Here is a 23,019-nt window from a genome sequence, read left to right as displayed (position 1 = left end):
AGACATAAGACAGTGGGACAAAACAGACATAAGACAAGCCAGATAAGACAGTGGGACAAAACAATAAGACAAGACAGTGGGACAAAACAGACATAAGACAAGCCAGATAAGACAGTGGGACAAAACAATAAGACAAGACAGTGGGACAAAACAGACATAAGACAGTGGGACAAAACAGACATAAGACAGTGGGACAAAACAGACAAGACAGTGGGACAAAACAATAAGACAGTGGGACAAAACAGACATAAGACAGTGGGACAAAACAATAAGACAGTGGGACAAAACAGACATAAGACAGTGGGACAAAACAGACATAAGACAGTGGGACAAAACAGACAAGACAGTGGGACAAAACAATAAGACAGTGGGACAAAACAGACAAGACAGTGGGACAAAACAATAAGACAGTGGGACAAAACAGACAAGACAGTGGAACAAAACAGACATAAGACAGTGGGACAAAACAGACATAAGACAGTGGGACAAAACAGACAAGACAGTGGGACAAAACAATAAGACAAAACAGTGGGACAAAACAGACATAAGACAGTGGGACAAAACAGACATAAGACAAGCCAGATAAGACAGTGGGACAAAACAATAAGACAAGACAGTGAGACAAAACAGACATAAGACAAGCCAGATAAGACAGTGGGACAAAACAATAAGACAAGACAGTGGGACAAAACAAACATAAGACAGTGGGACAAAACAGACATAAGACAGTGGGACAAAACAGACAAGACAGTGGGACAAAACAATAAGACAGTGGGACAAAACAGACATAAGACAGTGGGACAAAACAGACATAAGACAGTGGGACAAAACAGACATAAGACAGTGGGACAAAACAGACAAGACAGTGGGACAAAACAATAAGACAGTGGGACAAAACAGACAAGACAGTGGGACAAAACAATAAGACAGTGGGACAAAACAGACAAGACAGTGGGACAAAACAGACATAAGACAGTGGGACAAAACAGACATAAGACAGTGGGACAAAACAGACAAGACAGTGGGACAAAACAATAAGACAAAACAGTGGGACAAAACAGACATAAGACAGTGGGACAAAACAGACATAAGACAGTGGGACAAAACAGACATAAGACAAGCCAGATAAGACAGTGGGACAAAACAATAAGACAAGACAGTGAGACAAAACAGACATAAGACAAGCCAGATAAGACAGTGGGACAAAACAATAAGACAAGACAGTGGGACAAAACAGACATAAGACAGTGGGACAAAACAGACATAAGACAGTGGGACAAAACAGACAAGACAGTGGGACAAAACAGTAAGACAGTGGGACAAAACAATAAGACAGTGGGACAAAACAATAAGACAGTGGGACAAAACAGACATAAGACAGTGGGGCAAAACAATAAGACAGTGGGACAAAACACACATAAGACAAGACAGTGGGACAAAACAATAAGACAGTGGGACAAAACAGACAAGAGAGTGGGACAAAACAGACATAAGACAGTGGGACAAAACAGATGAGACAAGACAGTGGGACAAAACACACATAAGACAAGACAGTGGGACAAAACAATAAGACAGTGGGACAAAACAGACAAGAGAGTGGGACAAAACAGACATAAGACAGTGGGACAAAACAGACATAAGACAAGCCAGATAAGACAGTGGGACAAAACAATAAGACAAGACAGTGAGACAAAACAGACATAAGACAGTGGGACAAAACAGACATAAGACAGTGGGACAAAACAGACATAAGACAAGCCAGATAAGACAGTGGGACAAAACAATAAGACAAGACAGTGGGACAAAACAGACATAAGACAGTGGGACAAAACAGACAAGACAGTGGGACAAAACAATAAGACAGTGGGACAAAACAGACATAAGACAGTGGGACAAAACAGACAAGACAGTGGGACAAAACAATAAGGCAGTGGGACAAAACAATAAGGCAGTGGGACAAAACAATAAGACAGTGGGACAAAACAGACATAAGACAGTGGGGCAAAACAATAAGACAGTGGGACAAAACACACATAAGACAAGACAGTGGGACAAAACAATAAGACAGTGGGACAAAACAGACAAGAGAGTGGGACAAAACAGACATAAGACAGTGGGACAAAACAGATGAGACAAGACAGTGGGACAAAACAGACATAAGACAAGACAGTGGGACAAGCCAGACAAGACAAATCATGTTTCAATTATTTTTAACACTAGAATTTCCAAAGCTGATTGTAAAATGTTAAGATGCACGTTTTTGTGTATTTTCTGCACAGGTCAAAGTTTCAGATGCAGTGACTGAACTGGAGCTGGATGGACTGATCCCACACACTGAATATACAGTGACTGTTTACGCCATGTTTGGAGAGGAAGCCAGTGACCCCAATACAAACCAGGAAACTACATGTGAGGACTGAATTTTCAAGCCCTTTTACACAGTGTGTGCAATGTGTGAATGTTGCACTTTTATTCCCTCTCACTGTTCTGTAGAAAGGATAAGAACAGAATGAGAGCATTGCTATTTCACTTTTAAGGTGGCAGTGGATGTAATCCCAGAGCTGAAGTGATGTCTGTGTAAAAGTGTGATGTGTGTGCGACACACACAAGGGAAATTTAAAAAACCTCCAAAGAAAAAATAGCCATCGAATGTACAAGAAACTAGATACTTCAGTTGAAAATGTCTGCAAGTTTTAGGGGCGGCGAGCTCTGGGAGAACCTCACCCTCAGAGCAGAGGATGAAATCACCCACAGTTATTGTTTGGGAGTCGAAATGAAAGTGGTTATTTTTCCAATGCATATGTTATACACTGTAATATTTTGTTGGGCCGCCTTTAGCTTTCACTGCAGGACACATCACAGGATGCCAGTGCATTCTTTGTGCAGTGTCACAATAAATGTCAGTTTCTATGTCCATGGTTGTATTCATTTTTGATGATGGGAGAGTTGAACTGCTGTGTGAAATCTTCTCCTGCACATCCCATAGATTTTCAATGCGCTTCAGATCTGGACTTTGTGGAGGCTAGTTCATGTGTGAAAATTATGTCTCATGCTTCCTGAACCACTTTTTCATAAGCCTGATGAATCCTGGCATTGTCCAGTCTTTCTGTTCTCTGGTAAACTGATGGTTGTTTAAGAAATAAGAAGTTCCTCACTGCATCAGTTAAGGTTAAAGAACTTGTTGCAGCTGAAATGTATTCATCAGTGCGGTAATTATCTAATGGAAAGATCTGAACTATTTGTTTAGTGTAACCCAGGTAGGGACTTTTTTGGCCAGGCTGTGTACGTTAGACTACATTCTAGCTGTACTGTGTCACACCTCTGATCTGGATCTACATTATGCTATCTAAATTAACACAATGGTGCAGCATTAATCCAGTTCAGTTCAATTCAGTCCAAGCCAAACACCACAAATCAAAGACGGGCCTCAAAGGGCTTTAGAATCTATACACAATATACAGCACCATCTCCTAGTCTGAGTGGAAAAACTTCTCCCAAAAAACTTTTTAACAGGGAAAAATATAGTAGTACTCTAAGGAAAAGCCACACAGGAGGAATCCCTCTTCCAGTGAAATAAGTGCTGTGTGTACAGACAATTGGATAAACAATGAAGATTTAGAAATGTTATGTACAACAGAAGGAATGTATTAGATACAGGTGGAGTGGTGATAAAAAGCATCTTGGCAGCAACTGGTACAATACCCGGACTTAAATACCTCTAGCTATGGAAACGAACAGACACGCACTGCATTTACACAGACTTTATTTGGTTTTGGTGTAAACATACTAAGCTTGTGTAATGATGGGTCTCATATAGTTGGGGAGATCCTCTTTCTCTGTGCACTGTTCTCACTATCTTTAAACCTTCACTTTTCTACTTTCTCTTTTTCACCCCAGTGCCTCTGAGCCCTCCCAGGAACCTCCAGTTTTCTGACATCACCCACAACTCTGCACACATCAGCTGGGACCCAGCCCCTGGAGGAGTTAAAGGCTATCTGATCACATGGGAAAAAACAGATGGGCTAGTCACCGAGGAGGTGTGTGTGTATGTGTGTGTGTGTGTGTGTGTGTGCGTGTGTGTGTGTGTGTGTGTCAGCTGTTTAATACCTATAATAAAAATGTACATTACAGCATCTGTGTGTGGTTGAAAATGAGAAAAGATGATGACGTGAATAAGAGATAAATAATAGAACATAGAGGTGAATATGACTTTGGAGAAGTCAAAAGATGAAATCACTTTAAAAGCAGTATAGTGCAGTGATATAAATCGTACTAATGTTTCATAGTTTTTTGTGCCTGCATGTGCATAAATGTATGTTGTCTGCTTGTAAATGAGGCACATATCACTCCATTACTCCTCAAGTTTATTCTTGTGGAATTGTTGCTGATGTTACGCATTTTAACTAGAAGTTCTTCAGGCGCCTGGGACAAGAAAACACTTCAAATATCATGAATCAGTGGGCTCAAGTCTTTTCAGGCTATGTTTTTGTGTGTGCCAGTTTTGTATTTGCAGTTTTGTTGAGTTTTATCTGTGTGTCTGCAGGTGGAGGTGGGTCCGGTGAGCTCCTATGACCTCAGTGACTTGACGTCTCTGATGGAGTACTCAGTCGCCATCTTTGCGCTGTATGACGAGGGCAAGTCTGAGCCACTCACCGATGGATTTACTACAAGTAAGACTCTGATGTTGTTTGACTGGAAGAAAAACATCACAATTTGTGGTAAAATGTTACAATAAGGGTCCTTTATTAACGTTAGTTAGTACATTATTAAACATTAATTAACTGTTTAATAATATGTTAACAATCATTATTATGTATTCTTTAGCATTAGGTAACATATTAGTTAATGTATTAATAAACAGTTAATTAATGTTTACTACTCAAAGTTAGGCAATGGCACTGGGAACAAAGTAGCAGACAGGTGCCCTTCTCAACCATAGTACCAGTACCACGAATCCTACATAGTGTTGCTTTAATGTCCATCCATGTAACATGTACACCATATAGTGAATGATTAATGTAATAGTTAGCTGTTACTTAATGCTTATTCACTCCAAATAAACACTACTAGTAAATGATTGCTAGAGACATTATCAACAGCTTACTAATATATAAACTAATGTGTTAATTAATGCTGAGTAGTGCATACATTATGATAACTAATTACATCATTCAACTTTTATTAATGCTTAATAATTTATTAACTAACTTTGAATAGTAAACATTAATTACCTGCTTATTAATACATTAACTAATATGTTACCTGATGCCAACTAATACATAATAATGATTGTTAATATTATTAAACAGTTAATTAATGCTTAATAATATACTAACTAACGTTAATTAAAGGACCCTTATTGTAAAGTGTTACCCAGTTTGCAAGTAGATAAACACAGCTGGTTATGTATTTCCAGATGACTCCAATGGAAGTCTCTAGCTGAAACATATTGGTCTATTTAGAGTGAAGTGAATAAGTAAGTGCTGCTAGAGTTCTTGACCTGTAGCAAGTAGATAAACACCAAGTGTAATTCTGAGGTGATCTGGAACAAGTTTGTCAGGGAGCTTGACTCAGGGAGTGAAGCTGTAATGAGTGGTATTTATGAAGTGCATTTTTCATCAGTTATGTAATAGTCCAGTTTGTCATAAACATGGATGTTATTCTGTGCCTAAATTCACATCTCTTCTTAGGGCAGTTTTATCTCAATTTCCTGAAATAGTTGTATCAATACCATTAGAAGGTGAGGCATTTCTCTCTTGGTACCAGACAGTGCTGAATTTTTATTACCCTTACTGGTTCTTCTGCTATTTTGGCAGTCTGCCCACCTCATTTACACCTCAGCATAATAGGCCAGTCACATTAAAAGGTCATTTCACTGTCCCTGAATATTCCGTCACGCTAACAGTTATTGATTTGTAGAAATATTCCTTTAAGCAACAAGCAATTGGGCTCCAGTGCTGCGTCAGCTGAAAGAAATGTATTTCTGGCAGGCAACTATTAAACTAGTCTCTCCAAAGAGTCATGTTGATTTTTTTTATTTATCTCTTGACAAACATTGGTCAATGGACCAGGTGTAATGATGGATGCTTCATAAACACCACTCTGAGAGAATTTTCAAGGTTGTTGTGTGAGTGTTGGATGTGCTGCTTCATAAAAATGATGCTGTGGTGCATAGGTGGGTTTTGGCGTTGGTGCTTCAATAATTCCCAAACAAAACATTTTATTTTGTATAATAACAGCAGTCTCAATGAATATACTATGTTCTAAACTGGAACCAACCATAACTACTAGAAATGTAAGTGCTTTTTACATTAAACCTACTTTTTTCAAAGTGAGTTTATGAGTTTATCACTATTTTTGCCGTCGGATGCCCTATTAGTCCTATTGTTTTACTACAAATCTACAGTTTTAAAGAGTAAGAAATAGTCATAGTCCAATTGCCCTGTTATTGTTTTATTATTATATCATTTTTTTTTTTATTAATTTTACTGCTGTAGATGCTTAATGTTAAACTCATTTGAACTACTTTATAAAGCGTTTGTAGTTTAACTTCAAGCAATACATGATATTCTATCAGATCATCGTATGTTTGTAGTGTTGCTGTTCTGGGAAAACCATGTATCTGTAACATATCAACAAACTTGTTTAAGCTTTGTGGCAATTTATTTCCTAATGAATCCACAAGGGTTTTGAAAGACTTTTTTAGGTTGAGAAGTAGAATTAAATTAGCAAAAATACATGAAGTTTATATGCAGAATGATGTTTGTACAAAGTTTGACACTTTGAAAGTTTTCTTCTGATGAACAGAGGGACTTTCACTTTAATTTAAGGAATGAAACCCCCAGCAGGAATTGTACCATTACAAAAATTGGCCATTTGAGACCTAAAACATAATTCTTACAAGTGTGAAGTGGAAACTTGAAGCAATCAGTGCAAAGAGATTGAAGTGGACTTTTAGTAAATCAGGAAACCTCTACTGTGCATTAGAGGCAATGAAAAACTTACTTAAGTGAAAGTAAGTATAAGGATATTCATGGAAACTCTGATCTGAGTCCACTATATAGGCATCAGTGTATTGTGGTTGTTACGGATGTAGGAGTTGAAACTGTCCTTAGCTTGTTGCACCAATTGCACCAGGACAAAACTGACATTTCATTAACGTAATGACATTTTCTGGTGACGGTGAAGAATTTAATCATTTTATGAGGTCTTTTTTGTTTTTGTGAAAGTTATGGGAATTTATTGGAGTCATTTTTAGAAAATGACTGAAGGGGGTCTTTAAATTTGAGCTTGATGTAAATATTTAGTCCTCCCAGATCAAACCAGGGATGGGTTATTGTGATAATGTAATTATGTGTCTGTGCCTGACAGCTCCAGTCCCTGGTCCCCTGAATCTTCGCTCTAGTGATATCACAGCAGACAGTTTCCAGGTCAGCTGGGATCACTCAGCCAGCGACATCGTCCTCTACAGACTCTCCTGGGCACCGTTCTCAGGTGGCAACACAAAGGAGGTCAGTACCTCTTAAACACAGCAGGTTTGATTTACATTTAGAAACAGTTCTGTGGTCAGTTTTGATTAACACAGAGTTGACTCTTGCCCAAAACCGTATTTTTCACTTACTTAAACTGATAAATGCTACACCAATAAAATTTACAATTTAGTGCTAAAAGATAAGAAACCTGGATCCAGAGTGTTTCGTTTTAGCCTGAGGTTTACTTATTATCTCTGTTTCCAGGAGAAGAAGTGGCGTCACTTCATGCGTCCAGATAAAGCGAGGGTTGCACTCTCTAGACCTGCATGTAGGCTTAACTACGCTAGTGGTAGATGGTAAAACCCCCGGCATGACTGAGCATAAATAAAGGCTGAATATATCTAGAAATTAATGGCTTGGGTGTTTTATTACCATGATCTGGGCTTTCGCGGCAGCTGGGAGGCAGCGATAGAGCCCTTAGGCCTGTAAGAGTGTGAGTGTTTGTGTGTTTTGCTGAGAGTCATCAGAGCTGAAAATAACACTCTGGGGAGAAAGAGAGGTGGGTTGGTATTGATGCCAGCATGGAGAAGGGATACATTCAGCTCCCGTCTATCTCTCACACACATGCCCACACACACATGCATGAAAAGAGATTCAGTATAATGCAAACAACCACACAACCAGAGTAAACAATTACCTGAATTAAAACATAATGATCACCTAGAGAGCCATGAAAAGAGTCAATATCATTGTTGATTTTTGTACATCATGCTGTTTTTTTTAAATTCATCTGTTGTTCCTAGTGTCTTGATACCTTTTTGAAATACATTCTATTTTCCTCATTAATCAATAAACACCTCTGAGGGCATTTGCATAAAAGGAAAATAATGCTGAAAGTATGCAAAGGAATGCAAAAAGAAAAAAGAGGGCGTGAATCTTTATAGAGGGAAAGACTGAAATGCTGCAAGTACTGACAAAATCTGTTTGTAACTGTGAACATAATTTAGTTATAGAATCATTTCCAGCAAATTTAGCTTTCCATGGAAGTAAAATTGTACTTTTGTCGACCTCTTTGGATTTACCTCAGAGTCTGATTCGTTTTGTCTTGTACAGATTATACTGTAGTCTTGTTTGGACTCCTGTTGCTGCTCCAACTGGCGGCTGTTTGCATTCAGGGGGAAACTACACACTTCTGAATTAGTCATATAGTCTTTATGAGTCTCACAACAGCCTTAGTCAAATGTGTTTACATTTCTTCAACACCATTGAACAGTTTTATTCCCTGCCCTTAATTATTCAATATAATTATCACTTTCACAGTGTTGTCTATTTAGTATTGCAATAAAGTACTCATACAACGTGTAGAATCATTTTGGTTTTACAGACATTAAGTTTTAAAATATGCAGCTCAATTTCCTGCTGTTTTCTTCACTGAAATTATGAGAACAGAGGTGATTTGTTGTTTTATGTTTTTAGCAGCTTTCTCCACTAAGACTCATGACATCCCTGGTTTTTCAAGTCTGGTCTTGTACTTAGAGTATAAATAATCCTGTCAACCCGTTGGTTAATTCCCAAACTTTTATCACATCTTGTGGGTAAATTAGGAGCTCCAGTCTAGAAAAGAATATGACAACAAAAACAGCTGCAGGTCAACTATAAAGCTATAATTAGATTATGAAATGCAAGATGAGGGAGTTTTTAAATACTTTTTCACCAACGTTGAAACAAGTTCAGGGCTTTATTTACAATAGCTTTATAGTATTGATGACAGTAATAATGCTACTTTATTGACCTTTGAAGACTACAACAGCCACCGATGACCAAAAACATCTATTAATCTAAAATAATTAATAACTTTTAAACTGCAAATTCTATCAACACATTGAAATGATGCAGATAAAATTGAGTTTTTCAGGTTTTCAGCAGCATCAGATGTGGCTTTTTAGGGGACATTCAGAGGCTCTGTATTGAACGTGTAAACACTATCATTTTCTTCAACATTGATCCACCAGTAAAAGTAGTTTGACAAATGACAGTAGTTGTACACACTTGTTTTTATGTGTAGGTATTGATATATTTCTCTGAAAAGTCACTTTTTCTCTGTTCTGATAGACCAACCTTTGACTTTACTCTAAGCTTTTATGATCAGTAAATTAAATGAAGATAAATACCTCATTTTTACTGAAAAATGCAAAATACCTTTGACAATATTATAATAAATTGTGATAAATCAAATAGAGTAGAATAGAATAGAATAGAATAGAATAGAATAGAATAGAATATTCAAGGTGTCCAGTAACTCACACAAAATCCACAATATCACAACAATGCAACAGTTATGCACAGGAATATATAAATATAGAGGTTGCATTGTAATATAAAAAGTACCATAGTAGTAAAATAAAAAAAAATAACAAATAAAAAAAAAAAACAAACAACTAAAAGAATCATAGCTCTTGATTGTGCTTCTGTATGTTTTTATTCTTCTTACTTAATGTTGTTGTGATGGAGTCCGAGAAGAAAGATAGATAGATAGATAGATAGATAGATAGATAGATAGATAGATAGATAGATAGATAGATAGATAGATAGATAGATAGATAGATAGATAGATAGATAGATAGATAGATAGATAGATAGATAGATAGATAGATAGATAGATAGATAGATAGATAGATAGATAGATAGATAGATAGATAGATAGATAGATAGATAGATAGATACTTTATTAATCCCAAGAGAAATTCCAATATTCAACAGCTTACATACAACAACAAGAAGACAAAACAGATTAAAGAAGACAAAGACACACTTGGGAAAGGCTAAATGTTGAGGACAAAAAAAAAAGTTATAGGTTTTTAAGGGTTAAGTACTTTTGAACAAGGTGAGAAAAAAAAAACACTTGGCATTTCTGGAAATATCAACCAGTATCCTTCCTTCTTTCTGCTTTCTTTTTCGGAGAGAAAATATTGTTGAGTTAAATGTCATATGAGACTATAGGTGTGTGTTTGTCTTCTGTAGGTGGTCCTGAGTGGAAGTGACAACAGATACATCCTGACCGGCCTCAGCTCCTCCACCGAGTATGAAGTGATGTTGACAGCTGTCTTCAAAGATGAGTCGGAGAGTGACACTGTCTCTCTGATAGAGAACACATGTAAGATGATTGAAAGTACAGTTGCTCTTTCTGCGTTATTGAATCCGTGCCCAGCAACTTTTCTAGAAATGAGAAAGAGATTAACCTGCGAACCAAACAACAACCCTCTTAAAACGTGCTTCTCTGAGTTTAAAGCATTACTGTACTGAGTCCATTTGCATTGATTTGTTTGTCCCAGTGTTACCTCAGGGGAAGAGAATCTATTTTCCCATCAATGTTTTGTGTTATATTTCTCTCTAATTACCTTATTTATCGATATAGAGAGATGTTGAAGAGAGCTTCCATGTAATTATTTGATTTGTGCTCCCTGTATTTCCCCAGTGGCCAGGACAACAACAACTGCTACCACAACCACAGGTAAAACCGCTTGCACTGCATATAAAATAAGTGTCAGCAGAGAAAACAATCAAACCGTCACTGTCTCAGTCATGTGTATATGAACTGTATTAATAGTTTTACAGCAAATGACTCAGATGCTTCTTGATGTGTCAGTTTAATGTATAACCAGCCAAATACTAACCTAAAGACACATTTTGGCATGTAATTTGGTACATTTTTGCGATGTTAGTTCTTTACATTATATTATTTTGCGTGTATGGAGCATTTGTCCGAGGGCAACAGGTTGAGATGCTTTAAAAAAAATGTCAGTGTAGCGACACTTGCCAGATTTTAATCATGCTTCAAGCCAAAGCATCTGTCTAAAGAGTCTTCTGCCATTAAATTGTGAAAGGCTCTGTGTTCAGCCAGGGAATGCTGATGTTGCCCGGGAAGCAACCACAATTCTATCAGGTTCCTTTAAAAGAGTTCTGGCCATTGTTGTTCATTTAGCTCCAGGAAGTAAAACTAGAATGAGAAGGCTTAGAAATGCTGTCTGTTCTGACTAAAGTTGATAAATGTAACACTGTTATGATGATAATATTTTCAGGCAGGATGCATCTTATGAGAATAAAAAACTCTGGGAGGTTTTTGGTGTTTTTATAAGCATGTTTACCGAGTTGGCTTCATGTGGAAATTGCAGTTCAAGCTTCATTATCTCACAGGCGACCCGGAGGCCATCTGGATTGTGTTTTGTATGAGGCTACAGCTAATCGAGCCTGAGCTCTTTCTTCACTCACAGTTCTAAAAACTTACAAAGCAACATGTCTGTTCTACTTAAACCTCTGCTCATTGTTCTAGAAACTTTAAAACAGTACATCTGCTCAATTTAAAACTCCACGTACTACCAAGGAAATAAATTAAAATGTATAAATAAAAGACGGTGACAAGCCCTTTTCTTTAGAGATTTGTTGTCGTTTAAGGCTGCATTATCTAAGAAAACCCACACACATTGATTTTTATCCAATCAGGACTTCATGAATTTAGCTTAAATCCATTAGAAAGACTGATGAAAGAAAAAATAAGCTGCCACCATTTTACAAAATGGTTTGCATTTTTGGTGGCAGAGGTCCCTGATTTTTCTGCACTTTTAGTTCATAATCCATCACACCACAGTTGACTGAGCATGTTGGCATTTTGACAGTAGCTGGTGTTATTTTCTTTTCACATAGTGTTTTTTTTTTTGTCAAGGATTTTTCTAATCTGCAGTTATCACTGAAACACACTGGGGAACATGTAGCCAAAGCCAAGTTTTTCTGTAAATTACTGATATATAAATCCTTCTCTAACTGTTTTCTTTGTGTCGTGTTGTGTCTCAGTCGCACGTCAGGCGGTCAGAAACCTTCAGCTGAGTGATGAGACCACCCAGAGCTTAGAGGCATCATGGGAGCTGGAAGACCCCCACGTGGAGAGATACAGGGTCTCATACGTTGGCCTCAGGGGTGATCACAAAGAGGAAACTGTAAGTTAATGAAGGCTTTAGTTCTTACTGTCATAACAAAACAGTTCACAGATAATTGTGGATTAAGCAGTTTAAGGTACATTAACTGTCATGAATCTGTGCTTTTATTCAACATTTTTTCAAATTTTTGCTTTCTCAGAGTCTCTTTCTCACAGCTGCTTTGACTGAACTGCTTTCAAACTGACAAATGTGAACAAATGTGCACTGGACACAGTTGTAGATGCATTGTTCCTAATGTCTTTTTGTCAATAAAACCTGATATATTTACAGTTCATATATATTTGGACAGTGACATGCAAGTTGCAGTTTTGCATCCGTATACCAACACAGTGCACTGAATTAGTCACATTTCTAAGTAGTAAATACATGGGGCCAATTGCACATACACTTAGGGCCATAAGTATTTGGACAGTGAAGCAAATTGTGTAATTTTGCCTCAGTACAATACTGTAGTGGACTGAAAATGAAACAATCAAGATGATTGAAGTGTGGACTTTCAGCTTTAATTTAAGTGGTTTAACAAAAAATATTACATTAACCATTTTAAACAAAGTCCTGCCATTTTCAGAGGCTCAAATGTAGCTGGACAAACTTTGATCTTTCTAAATATGAGGAGTGGTTTTAATACTTGGATGAATATCCTTTGCAGTAAAAGGAACCCATGAACATCCTCAAACGCTGAGTTTCCTCCAGGCCTTTATGTTCAGTTGCTGCTTGTTTGTGATTCTTCCTGCCTTCAGTTTAGACTTAAAGCTGCTTTATTAGGTTGAGATAATGTGACTGACTGGGTCACTGAAGAACATCTCATTTCTTTACCATTAAAAGCTGTTTTTGGTTTTGCAGGTTGTTTAGGGTTATAAACCGTATGTAATATGAAGCTTCATTCTGTCAGTTTTGCATCATTTGGTTGAATCTGAGCAGAGAGGATCGACCTGTTTGCTGTTAACAACAGGGCACAAACCACTCAGCAACAGGATGGGTAGATTTGAATCTGACTTAACATATGTAAAAAAAGCCTACCCAGTTCTGGAAAAAGATTCTCTGGACAGATGAAACCAAGATGAACTTGTAGCCATAACATGTCCTCCACTGTGTTGGACACATGATGTGGTCTGCTGTGGAACATTAATATAATTTTGCTAAGTTCATCTTTTTTCCAGAACTGGGTAGGCTTTTTTAGATTTGTCCTATCAAATTCTAATCTGCCCATCCTGTTGCTGAATGGTTGTGCCTTGTTGTTAACCTTCTGTATTTATATTCATGATTGATCATTGATAATGGCACACCGACTTCTTCAGTAGTGTTCTGGACTTGGATGGATGCTGTTAAAGAGTTTTTCTTAACCAACAAAAGAATTCTGTGATGATCCAGTTTGGTTTAGGTGATGCTGAAGTCACCAGTGGATTCTTTAAAAATGTACTGAAGTGTTGATTTGACCATTTTCAGTCAAATAATGAGCTCCTTCACCTGCACTAACACCTGTTTGGACCTCATATTGAGAATTCAATTGATCACCTACCAACGGCAAATGCAACACTTGGAATCAAGTCAAGACCTTTCATCTGCTGCATTTGGTAAAAAATAACCAGGCAACAGGCCACATCTGGACACAAAGCTGCTAGTCAGACAGTTATCCAATTACTTTTGAGCCTCTGAAAATGGAAGTACTATGATTAAAATGGTTGTGAAAGAGTTAATGCAATATTTTTGTTAAACCCGTTAAATTAAAGCTGAAAGTCTACACTTTAAATGCATCTGTGGTGGTGTACAGAGGTAAAATTACACAATTTGCACCACTGTCTGAATACTCATAGACCTGACTGTATGTGCAACTGACTCTATGCATTTACTGTTAAGAAATATCACCAATAATTTGTAGCCAATAATTTTACATCTTGCAGTTTGATTCTGAAATATTTTTGTAAGCGTGCCTTTATTTCTGTATGCTGGCACTTCTCACCAAATCTTTTCTGCATATAAACAATGCTTTAGGCAGCTACAGAGGCATGTTAGAAAAGTGTAGCTGGAGACAGAGCAGGACTGGAATGAATGGCTGATTTAAGATGGATCCAGGCTTGGTTTTATTTTATCTTTTGTCAGAGAATTTTGTAAAAGCCTGTTTGTGAAAGGGCCAAATCTTTTTTTTAGAAGTCAGAAAGAAACGGCAAAAATGAGATGCTTGCTGAGCTCCGGCTCTGTTTTCATGGCCAAATTAATATAAAATCATTGTAGGGAACATCAAAACTGACTAACTTGGTTCCCAGTGGGCTTCTTTGGTAAATTATTATTTTTAAGGTTTTTGGGTGGGTTTTATTTATTATCTGTTCCACATTTTCCAAAATTTTTTTGGCAAATATGTTAATGATAATCTTTAAAAATGATCATAAATTATTGGTTTGAATCAGAAATATCAAATTTTCCCATGGGATGACCCCCAAGTTTTCTACAAACCCAGGGTAAAATATGATGAATGATGATAAATGGAAGGGTTAGGGTTAGGGTTAATTAGGTTAACCCTAACCCTAACCCTTTGAATCCTAAGTACAAGAATCATGGCCACTTTTCCTCACAACCACAGTAAGAATAAAGGTTGGAAACAACTTGACAAAAGTCATAATGCTTTGACCACTCTGAATAAATGGAACCCCTCCCAACTGTGACCACTAACCAGGTCCCTGACAGCACCCAACCTTTGAAAACCTAAAGAAGCAAAAATGTAAATATGGGAAATAAAAGTGGCAGTTGGTTGATTTTTGATTTTATGTCTGGTTAAGAAAAACCAGTGATGTACAAGCAAAGCCTATCATCATTTTCTTTCACATTTCATTGTATTGCATGTACACGAGCCAACCTGAATCTGCATACAGCATCATTATGCGTATCACATTGGCCTCAGTGATGGAGATGCGCATTCCTAATTTCCACATGAACATAAACTTCCCACCCTTTAACCCCTCCACCGCCGTGAGCCATGGACCCTGATTATATAGAGTAGACATCTCTCGAGTTGTGTTCTGGAGGACAACACTTGAACACTTACAGCTAACTGCATACCACTGCAGCGGTCACTGTCAGGTCATCTGCTCCAATCAGAAAACTGATTACACTTTTAGTGGCGGTCCACCCAGCCCCTCCTTTCTGATCCCTCTATCTATGGTAAGAGCCCTTGAGCTCAGTGCCATGTGCTGACCCTGATCACTGACACACACAAACACACTCGCTGTGCCTCTTGCTTCCTCTCCATCTGTCCCTCGATCTTTCTTTTTCTTTTCCTTCCCTTCCCCTTACTGTCCTCCCATCTCCCTCTTTTTCTCACCCCCCCGTTTTAATTTTTCAATGTGGTGTCAGAGCCGTTGAAGATGGAGAGGCCGGGCCGAGCCACAAGACATTCCATTATCTTTTCAGCAGCCATTTACCTCACTGGGAGCAGAGATGGAGAGCAGCACAGAAAAGAGCAAAGGCAACAGAGAGGCAGAAAAAGAAACAACAGCTGAACCAAACAGGAGAAGGATTTAAAGCTGTCCACAGGCTGATAGATAAGGGCCGTTTCGGGTCACCTTCTGAAAGTTTGGATGTGTTTTTGATGTGATCTGTGTCAGACATGGATAAGGGGCAGCAAAGCCAAGCCTGTTTGTTTCACAAGTGTTGACGTGCTTTGTTTAGTTTTTAACCAGCAGCTGTTTCATTCACACTGAATAGATCCTCCTATTGCATTGACCTAGACTGAGGCATGCCAAACCTAGAGCTGGCACTGGGGTCTGGGTCATGGTACAGTTGGTAATGCAACCGTGACCTCTGAAGCACAATCTGATGCCTCCCTTCATCAGTATAGTGGAAGAGCAAATGTATAATTATGTATAAACAGTTCTGCTGACAAAGCTAGGAATAGCTCTGTTGTGGGCATGCTCATCATTGCATTAAATCTCCACATGCAAATAGGAGATAACTCTGTACATTCGAACATTACAGACCACAATCATCCCAGTCCACATGGCCACATCTTCACCTTGGAAGGAATTTTCATAAAGCATCTAAAACAAAATTTTTATGTGGATGAAAAACCAAAATGCACTGAAAAATCACTTCTGACACCTTATGTTGATTAGCTGCTATATGTATTTCCAAATTATAGTTCATTAAGCAATGCACAGTTAAACGGTGAAACACAGATGCTGATGCTGAATCACTTGTAGCTGTAAAAGTTTTTTTTTTTTTTTTCTCAGCCGTTTTCTGCACCACAGTTGCACTGACTTTATTGACTACAGTGAAGTGAGCAGAATTCCTGAACAGGTTTGGTTCAAAACCCTTAAGGTAAATGTAGTCGTTTGCAGGCGCACTCTGTTTCACTGAATTAAATCTGGGTACAAATGTCCTTGTCGGAGAGAGGAGCAACAGATTTTGTTTGTAGTCTGCGATGTGGTGCATGCATCACTCCCTGGTGTGTGCGTACGTTTGTGCTTCTGATTTATGTGCATGTTAGTCCCAAGTGAACAGCAACAGTTACTGCTTTAAGCATCGCATGTACTGTATGTCTGTGTGTTTGTGTCCAGGTGTTGGTTCCTGGTGGTCAGAGGAGAACTGTGCTGCAGCCTTTACTGTCAGACACTCAGTACAAAGTGACTGTAACACCGGTGTACAGGGACGGACAAGACGGCATCAGTGTCTCTTCCCTCGGTGCCACATGTGAGTCTCTGAAACTCCCAGCACACACAAACTCTCTCTATATACACACTCTTACATTGCTGAATTATTAACCAGTGGGGTCAGCTTGAGGTTTTTCAGTTTTCATTATACAATCACTCAGATCCCATTTTAGGTGACTCCATCTGATAAACCTGAAAGCTAATGAAAATTAATTTTATTGCAGTGAGCATTATGTTCATTTGCATCACAGTAATTTCATGTTCATCTGTGTTCCTGAAGGAGAATGTAAATTAAAGTGATGACAAATACTGATGTGCTCTCAATTGTCTTAACGAAGGCCGTTCATAATTACAGCAGCTCCTCTCATTAATAAGATGATTAAACTATTTTGCTCAGCTCTAATTAATTTTCTAAACCATTCTCTTGATTACCACTCATGAGCAGGAGTGATTGTCTCCTATTGTAAAGAGAATTAAAATATCAGATGAAATATGTCATCTTTTTAGATGAAGGTTACGCTTGTCGTGTTGAAAATAAAATCCCCTTCTCATCTTGGAAGGCAGTGTAGTGGCAGGTCTGAGCCCAAATGCACTTCATGCACAGTAAAAGATTTTTTTGGGAGAAGAAAACTGTCTTAAACAGTAGCTGTAAAGATTTACACTTCGGCACTATATAAGAGATAATGTATTGTGAACCAGACAGATTTGTGTTTGAGTTCAGCCTCATCGCTTGAGAGTTCATTTCACAATAATTCCTGGTTTTCTCTGTATGAACACTCTAATTACTAGGCTATTAACCTGCAATGACCTAAACAGCCGCCGGCAACCAAAAGCATCTATAGATCAAAAATGTTTATTACCTTTTGAACTACTAATCCAATCCATTTTAATGAATCAGGTAAAATGCAGTTTCTTAGTTTTTCAGGTGCATCAAATAGGACACATTTGGACATTCGGAGGCTCCGTAGTGAATGCAGAAACACTGTCATTTTCTACCTCACTGATAAAACCCTATAGTTTGACAAATTACCGTGGTTCTTAATGCTTGTTTTTATGTTTAGTAAGTGGTATATTTTTTCAAAAATGCCACCTTTTCTACAGTTTTCTCTGTTTTGATATAATAACCTTTGAATTTACTCTTTAGATTTCACAAATTAATAAATCAAATATAGGAAAACAGATTATTTTCAGAGAAGAATGCTAAATGCAGAGTATAATATCAAAAATGGTGATACATTATGTACAAAAATACATTTAGAAGTTGTCACAAAAGTAGTTCTAGGTCTTTAAAGGTTAAATGTTAATTTTAAAATCTGAATATGAACAACTAAACAATGATATAATGATATTGTTTTGATTCCAAACTAAGAAGATATAGCATACACTGTTGTAGCACAAAGTGGCATATTCTAGCAGTGGTCTATGATACAGAATGTAACATGCTGTTTGGGCTAATCAGAATCTGGTATTCAATAAAACTCTGTAAAAAAAAAATGATAATAATAATAATGATGTTGTTTTCATAAATCTGCTTTCTGTAATAAACACAGCTTTTATGATCTATTTAAAATACAGTCACTGCTTTAACACACTTGTGGCACTGAGTTAAGTTTGCCTGCATTTACTGAGAAGTGTCACAGTTAGCATTGAAGGTTCTGTCCAATATGACTATAAATAAACTAAACTAAAATATTAGTAATTAAGCATTTTAAATTAATAATAAAGTGCAGTGCCATGGTGTCTCAGTGCTTAGTACTGTGGTTCTGTGTTTGATCCCAATTTTCTTTGTGGGGTTTTAATGCTTTCTTTATGTTGTGCAGGTTTTGTCAAAATTTTCCCTGCTTTAGAAACATATATGCGAGTTTAACCAGTGTAGTTCACAGAGGTACTGGCTTAGATGTGGAATTGGTCCCTGGGAGCTGCACAGTGGCTGGCCACTGCTCTTAATGGCAGGGCCCTCTGGGGTGGGTGAAAGGCAGAGGATGAATTTCCCAATGGGGACAATAAAAGCAAACTTTTACTTTAGGTGTAAAAAGTAGCATGGGTACCAAAACTGATGACACGTTCCCTCCGCTGTAGTTGGTTTTATTTTGTAATAATTTCAGTGTATAGCCAGTGGCCCTTTTTCTTAAATAAACTCTTAAGAACTCTTTATTTTTAGATGTTGTTTTGTGTTTTGTCAGTGCCTCTCTCGTCTCCTGATAACCTCCGTGTCTCAGAGGAGTGGTACAACCGCTTCAGGGTCACCTGGGATCCTCCACAGTCTCCCACTGAGGGTTACAGGATAGTCTACCAGCCCATTTACGGTACGGACACACACACACACACACACACACACACACACACACTCACACACACGCACACACACACACACACTTAGAGAGGGAAAGCAGTGTTATTTTTAGCATTATTTGTGTAAATGAAGTTGGAATTCTAAAGCAGGCCCTAAATGTTTGCTCTGGGGTAGAGACTCGCCTGAACATACTAATCTGCCTGTTATGGGAGGAGCCAGCAGCATCAAACCTGTGAAAACCACACACTGACTGAAAAACAAGAGGTGTGATTTGACATTCCTGATAGCGACTTCTAAGCTTTTCTCTTTAATCAGAAAACTAAAGCCTTCAGAAATGCATCTGGGATTCAGAGCTGAAAACAGACATTCCCATCCTCATTTATTTATTATCTTGAAGCGTCATCTAAGGCCTGTTTTCATTGCTCTGCTGCTTCTTTAGTGCTAATTGTTTCATCTTTCCAAGACACGGCTCCAGTCTTTATAGTTTCCATGTCTGTTTTCACTCATCTAAACACAATTACAGTGTCTCTGAGGATCAGGCTTCAAGCAGACAGCCAGCATTAATCTAATTTTAGAAATTACACTGGACGGACATAAATTTCACAGGCTCCTGTTTTTCACTGGGAGAATTTGAAAATAATAAGAAGTGCCTGTGCTTGTGTGAATGCCCACACACACTGAGATGCATGCAAGTACAGTATAAAAACTATAAACATAAAGCCACTCCATGGTATGAACTCATAGAAACTGGCACAAACAAACAGACACAATTATAGCCAGTGTTTTTTAATGTTATGTGTTCCAGTGAGTAGTGGGTTGTAACGATAATTGCTGCTCTCTCTTTATTTATCTTTTTTATTCACCATGCTATATTACATTTATGCAGGATTGTTATTATTATTACTATGTTGCACAGCACTTTGTAGCAGTTGTTTGACGAAACTACTTTAATAAAGTTTTTTTTATGTCTTTTTTATATATAAGTGTCCAAGAGGAGTGTGTGTGAGTGTGTGTGCACTTCACAGCTTTTAACCTCTCTTTATAGCAGGGATGAAAACAGTGTAATTGTTAATTTTGGCTCTATATATTAGTTGATCCATGATGCAGGTTTGTGAATGTAATTGTAAGTCTGTTAATAATAATAATAATAATAATAATAATAATAATAATAATAATATTAATAATAATAATGATAATGATAATAATAATGATGATGATGATAATAATAATGATAATAATAATAATAATAATAATAATAATAATAATAATAATAATAATAATAATAATGGATTAGATTTCTATAGCGCTTTTCAAGGCACCCAAATCACTTTACATTATGGATCCATTATTCATCCACTCTCACATTCACACTCTGGTGGTGGTAAACTACGTTTGTATCCGCAGCTGCCCTGGGGCAGACTGATGGAAGCGTGGCTGACCATTGGCGCCAAACGGCCCCTCTGACCACCACCAAACATTCCTACACATTTATACACCAGTGTGAGTGACACTGGAGGCAAAGTGGGTGAAGTGTCTTGCCCAAGGACACAACGGCCCATGACTAGGACAGAGCAGGATTCGAACCACCAACCCTTCAGTTACTGGACAACCCGCTCTACCTCCTACCTCATTGAAAAGCTTATAGGGGTTATATACTGCATTGATATACCAAACCACCGATGAATCAGCACTACATACACAGACTGTATGACTCATTGAATAAAGTATGAAGCTAATACATCTGTATTGTGGTAACAACAGGTTTTCTTCTCCAAATAAAAAAGTCATGTGTTATAATCTTCACAGCTGATCATCTGAAAGTTTACATTATAGCTCTGTTTTCTGACAGAAAACAGCCACAGTAAAACCACAAATCCCCTCTGTTTTCTGTAAAGTCTGTGTTGTCGATTGCTGAGCTAAAGATCTGTTCGGAATCATCTGAACCAGGTCAGAACTGTCACAGTTTAGTTTGAACCGAGGATCAATAAACCATCAATTTAGTAAAGATAATATCACATAATAGTTTTATACCTTCATAAGCCTTATAATCGAACTCACCTGTAGATTAAACTCTGTGATTTCAGTATCAAACTCCATTCTTTTCAATTAGAGCTGTGTTCAGTCTTAAAACAATGATTCTAGCTTTTATCACTTTGTCAGTTTCTTTGACTCTAAAAGTTATTTGTTAGTGGTTTTTATCCCATCTGGTCACTTTCTGATGCTTTGGTAACCATGGGAGACCAAGTGACTCACTACTTCCTCTAGTGGTCAAATAAATCTGTCAGACTGTCAGTATGAATAGATTTTGTGATTATCTCTAATTCAGTACGTGGACATCTTTGGTATGTTATTTTTAAATGTTTGAAAGTAGAAATACAACATATTTCCCCTTTAACACATTTGTCCACTGAAATGTTAATAATATTCTTTTTCTATTGCTAGGATTAAAAAATGGCATTTTTGTATCTCTGCCCTAATTGTCTGACTTGCAGGATTTTTCCGTTGCAAAAATCTGTAAGTCGTGGAGATTAGCTTCGCAAATACTTTCATAATAAAGTTTCAATGGGTGAGTCAAATGTTAGAGCCTGACCTGAGTTATAACTTGTTGTACTTTTACTAAATTTGAGCAATACCAAGAAAAATGTGATTTTAATACTAACTGGTTTGACTTGGACATAAAACACAGCTTGAGAAACATCCAACATTTCATACATTTATTCATTTATTGAACCTTTATTTTACCAGGTAAGTTAGTTGAGAACTAATCCTCAATTACAATAACGATCTGGCCAAGAGGCAGCATACAAACAGAATAAATAGCAGCACGTTACATTAAAAACAGACAAACAGGATGGACAGCAGAACAGATCACATTTACAACAAACCACACAATGACATACAGTCACGGAAAAAATTATTAAACCATCAAAAGTCATCAAAACAATGATTATGCAATCAAGTACTAACTCCTGTGTGTATCATGTGACTAAAACAAGCAGGAAAGAAAACATGGACTGCCTAAAAGCACTGTTTTTGTCAGTACAATCCCATAGATATTGATGTAAGAACGGAAGTGATTTTGGTTATTATCAAGAAAACCATGGAAAATGGATGGATGTCAGCTCTGAAATTAAACTCTTATGACCTGTTTTTGTTGTTATCATTATATTTGTCCAAACAAATGTACCTTTAGTTGTACTAGGCATTAAAATGAACAACAAATTGAGGAAAACAAAGGGTGGTCTAGTAATTTTTTCTGCGACTGTATAACAAATAGGCTAAAAACAGGTGCAGTGGTCCAGAAGTGTATCTCTCACTGACCTTTTCAGTACACATGGGGGATGCAGCTGTACATAACCATGGTAAAAGATGTATCAACACTCACATTTACACACAAACTGTTTGTCAAGGAACATATGATCATGAAAATTTGCCTCTAATATAGTGAAAAGTCACAGAAATATATTTGTAAGATGTATATGACCCATGTAATTTTTGGACCCAAAATCAATATGCAGCTCCAGTCACTTCAGTTAAAAACCTCAGACCAGGCCAGGAATCTGGGTGTTGTCATGGATTCAGACCTGAATTTTAAAAACCACATACAAACAATTACAAAG

At 37.5% G+C, this 23,019-nt stretch overlaps 1 protein-coding gene across 2 annotated transcripts in view; it reads left to right on the top strand.

Annotated features, from left to right (window-relative positions):
- col14a1a (collagen, type XIV, alpha 1a) overlaps positions 1–23,019 on the top strand; it is a 204,882-nt gene that overhangs the window by 59,385 nt on the left and 122,478 nt on the right. For both annotated transcript variants that reach the window (XM_030157539.1, XM_030157538.1), the window contains exons 13-21: positions 2,280–2,409; positions 3,898–4,037; positions 4,544–4,670; positions 7,372–7,511; positions 10,494–10,626; positions 10,948–10,983; positions 12,321–12,463; positions 17,014–17,146; positions 19,290–19,412. In XM_030157539.1, coding sequence (XP_030013399.1) covers positions 2,280–2,409; positions 3,898–4,037; positions 4,544–4,670; positions 7,372–7,511; positions 10,494–10,626; positions 10,948–10,983; positions 12,321–12,463; positions 17,014–17,146; positions 19,290–19,412 — 1,105 coding nt within the window. The remainder of the gene's footprint in view (positions 1–2,279; positions 2,410–3,897; positions 4,038–4,543; positions 4,671–7,371; positions 7,512–10,493; positions 10,627–10,947; positions 10,984–12,320; positions 12,464–17,013; positions 17,147–19,289; positions 19,413–23,019) is intronic.

Source organism: Sphaeramia orbicularis, chromosome 16 (assembly GCF_902148855.1).
Source record: "Sphaeramia orbicularis chromosome 16, fSphaOr1.1, whole genome shotgun sequence".
NCBI classification, from domain to species: Eukaryota; Metazoa; Chordata; class Actinopteri; order Kurtiformes; family Apogonidae; genus Sphaeramia; species Sphaeramia orbicularis.
The sequence above is the reverse complement of the archived record's forward strand: the minus strand, read 5'-3'. Positions and strand labels throughout refer to the sequence as shown.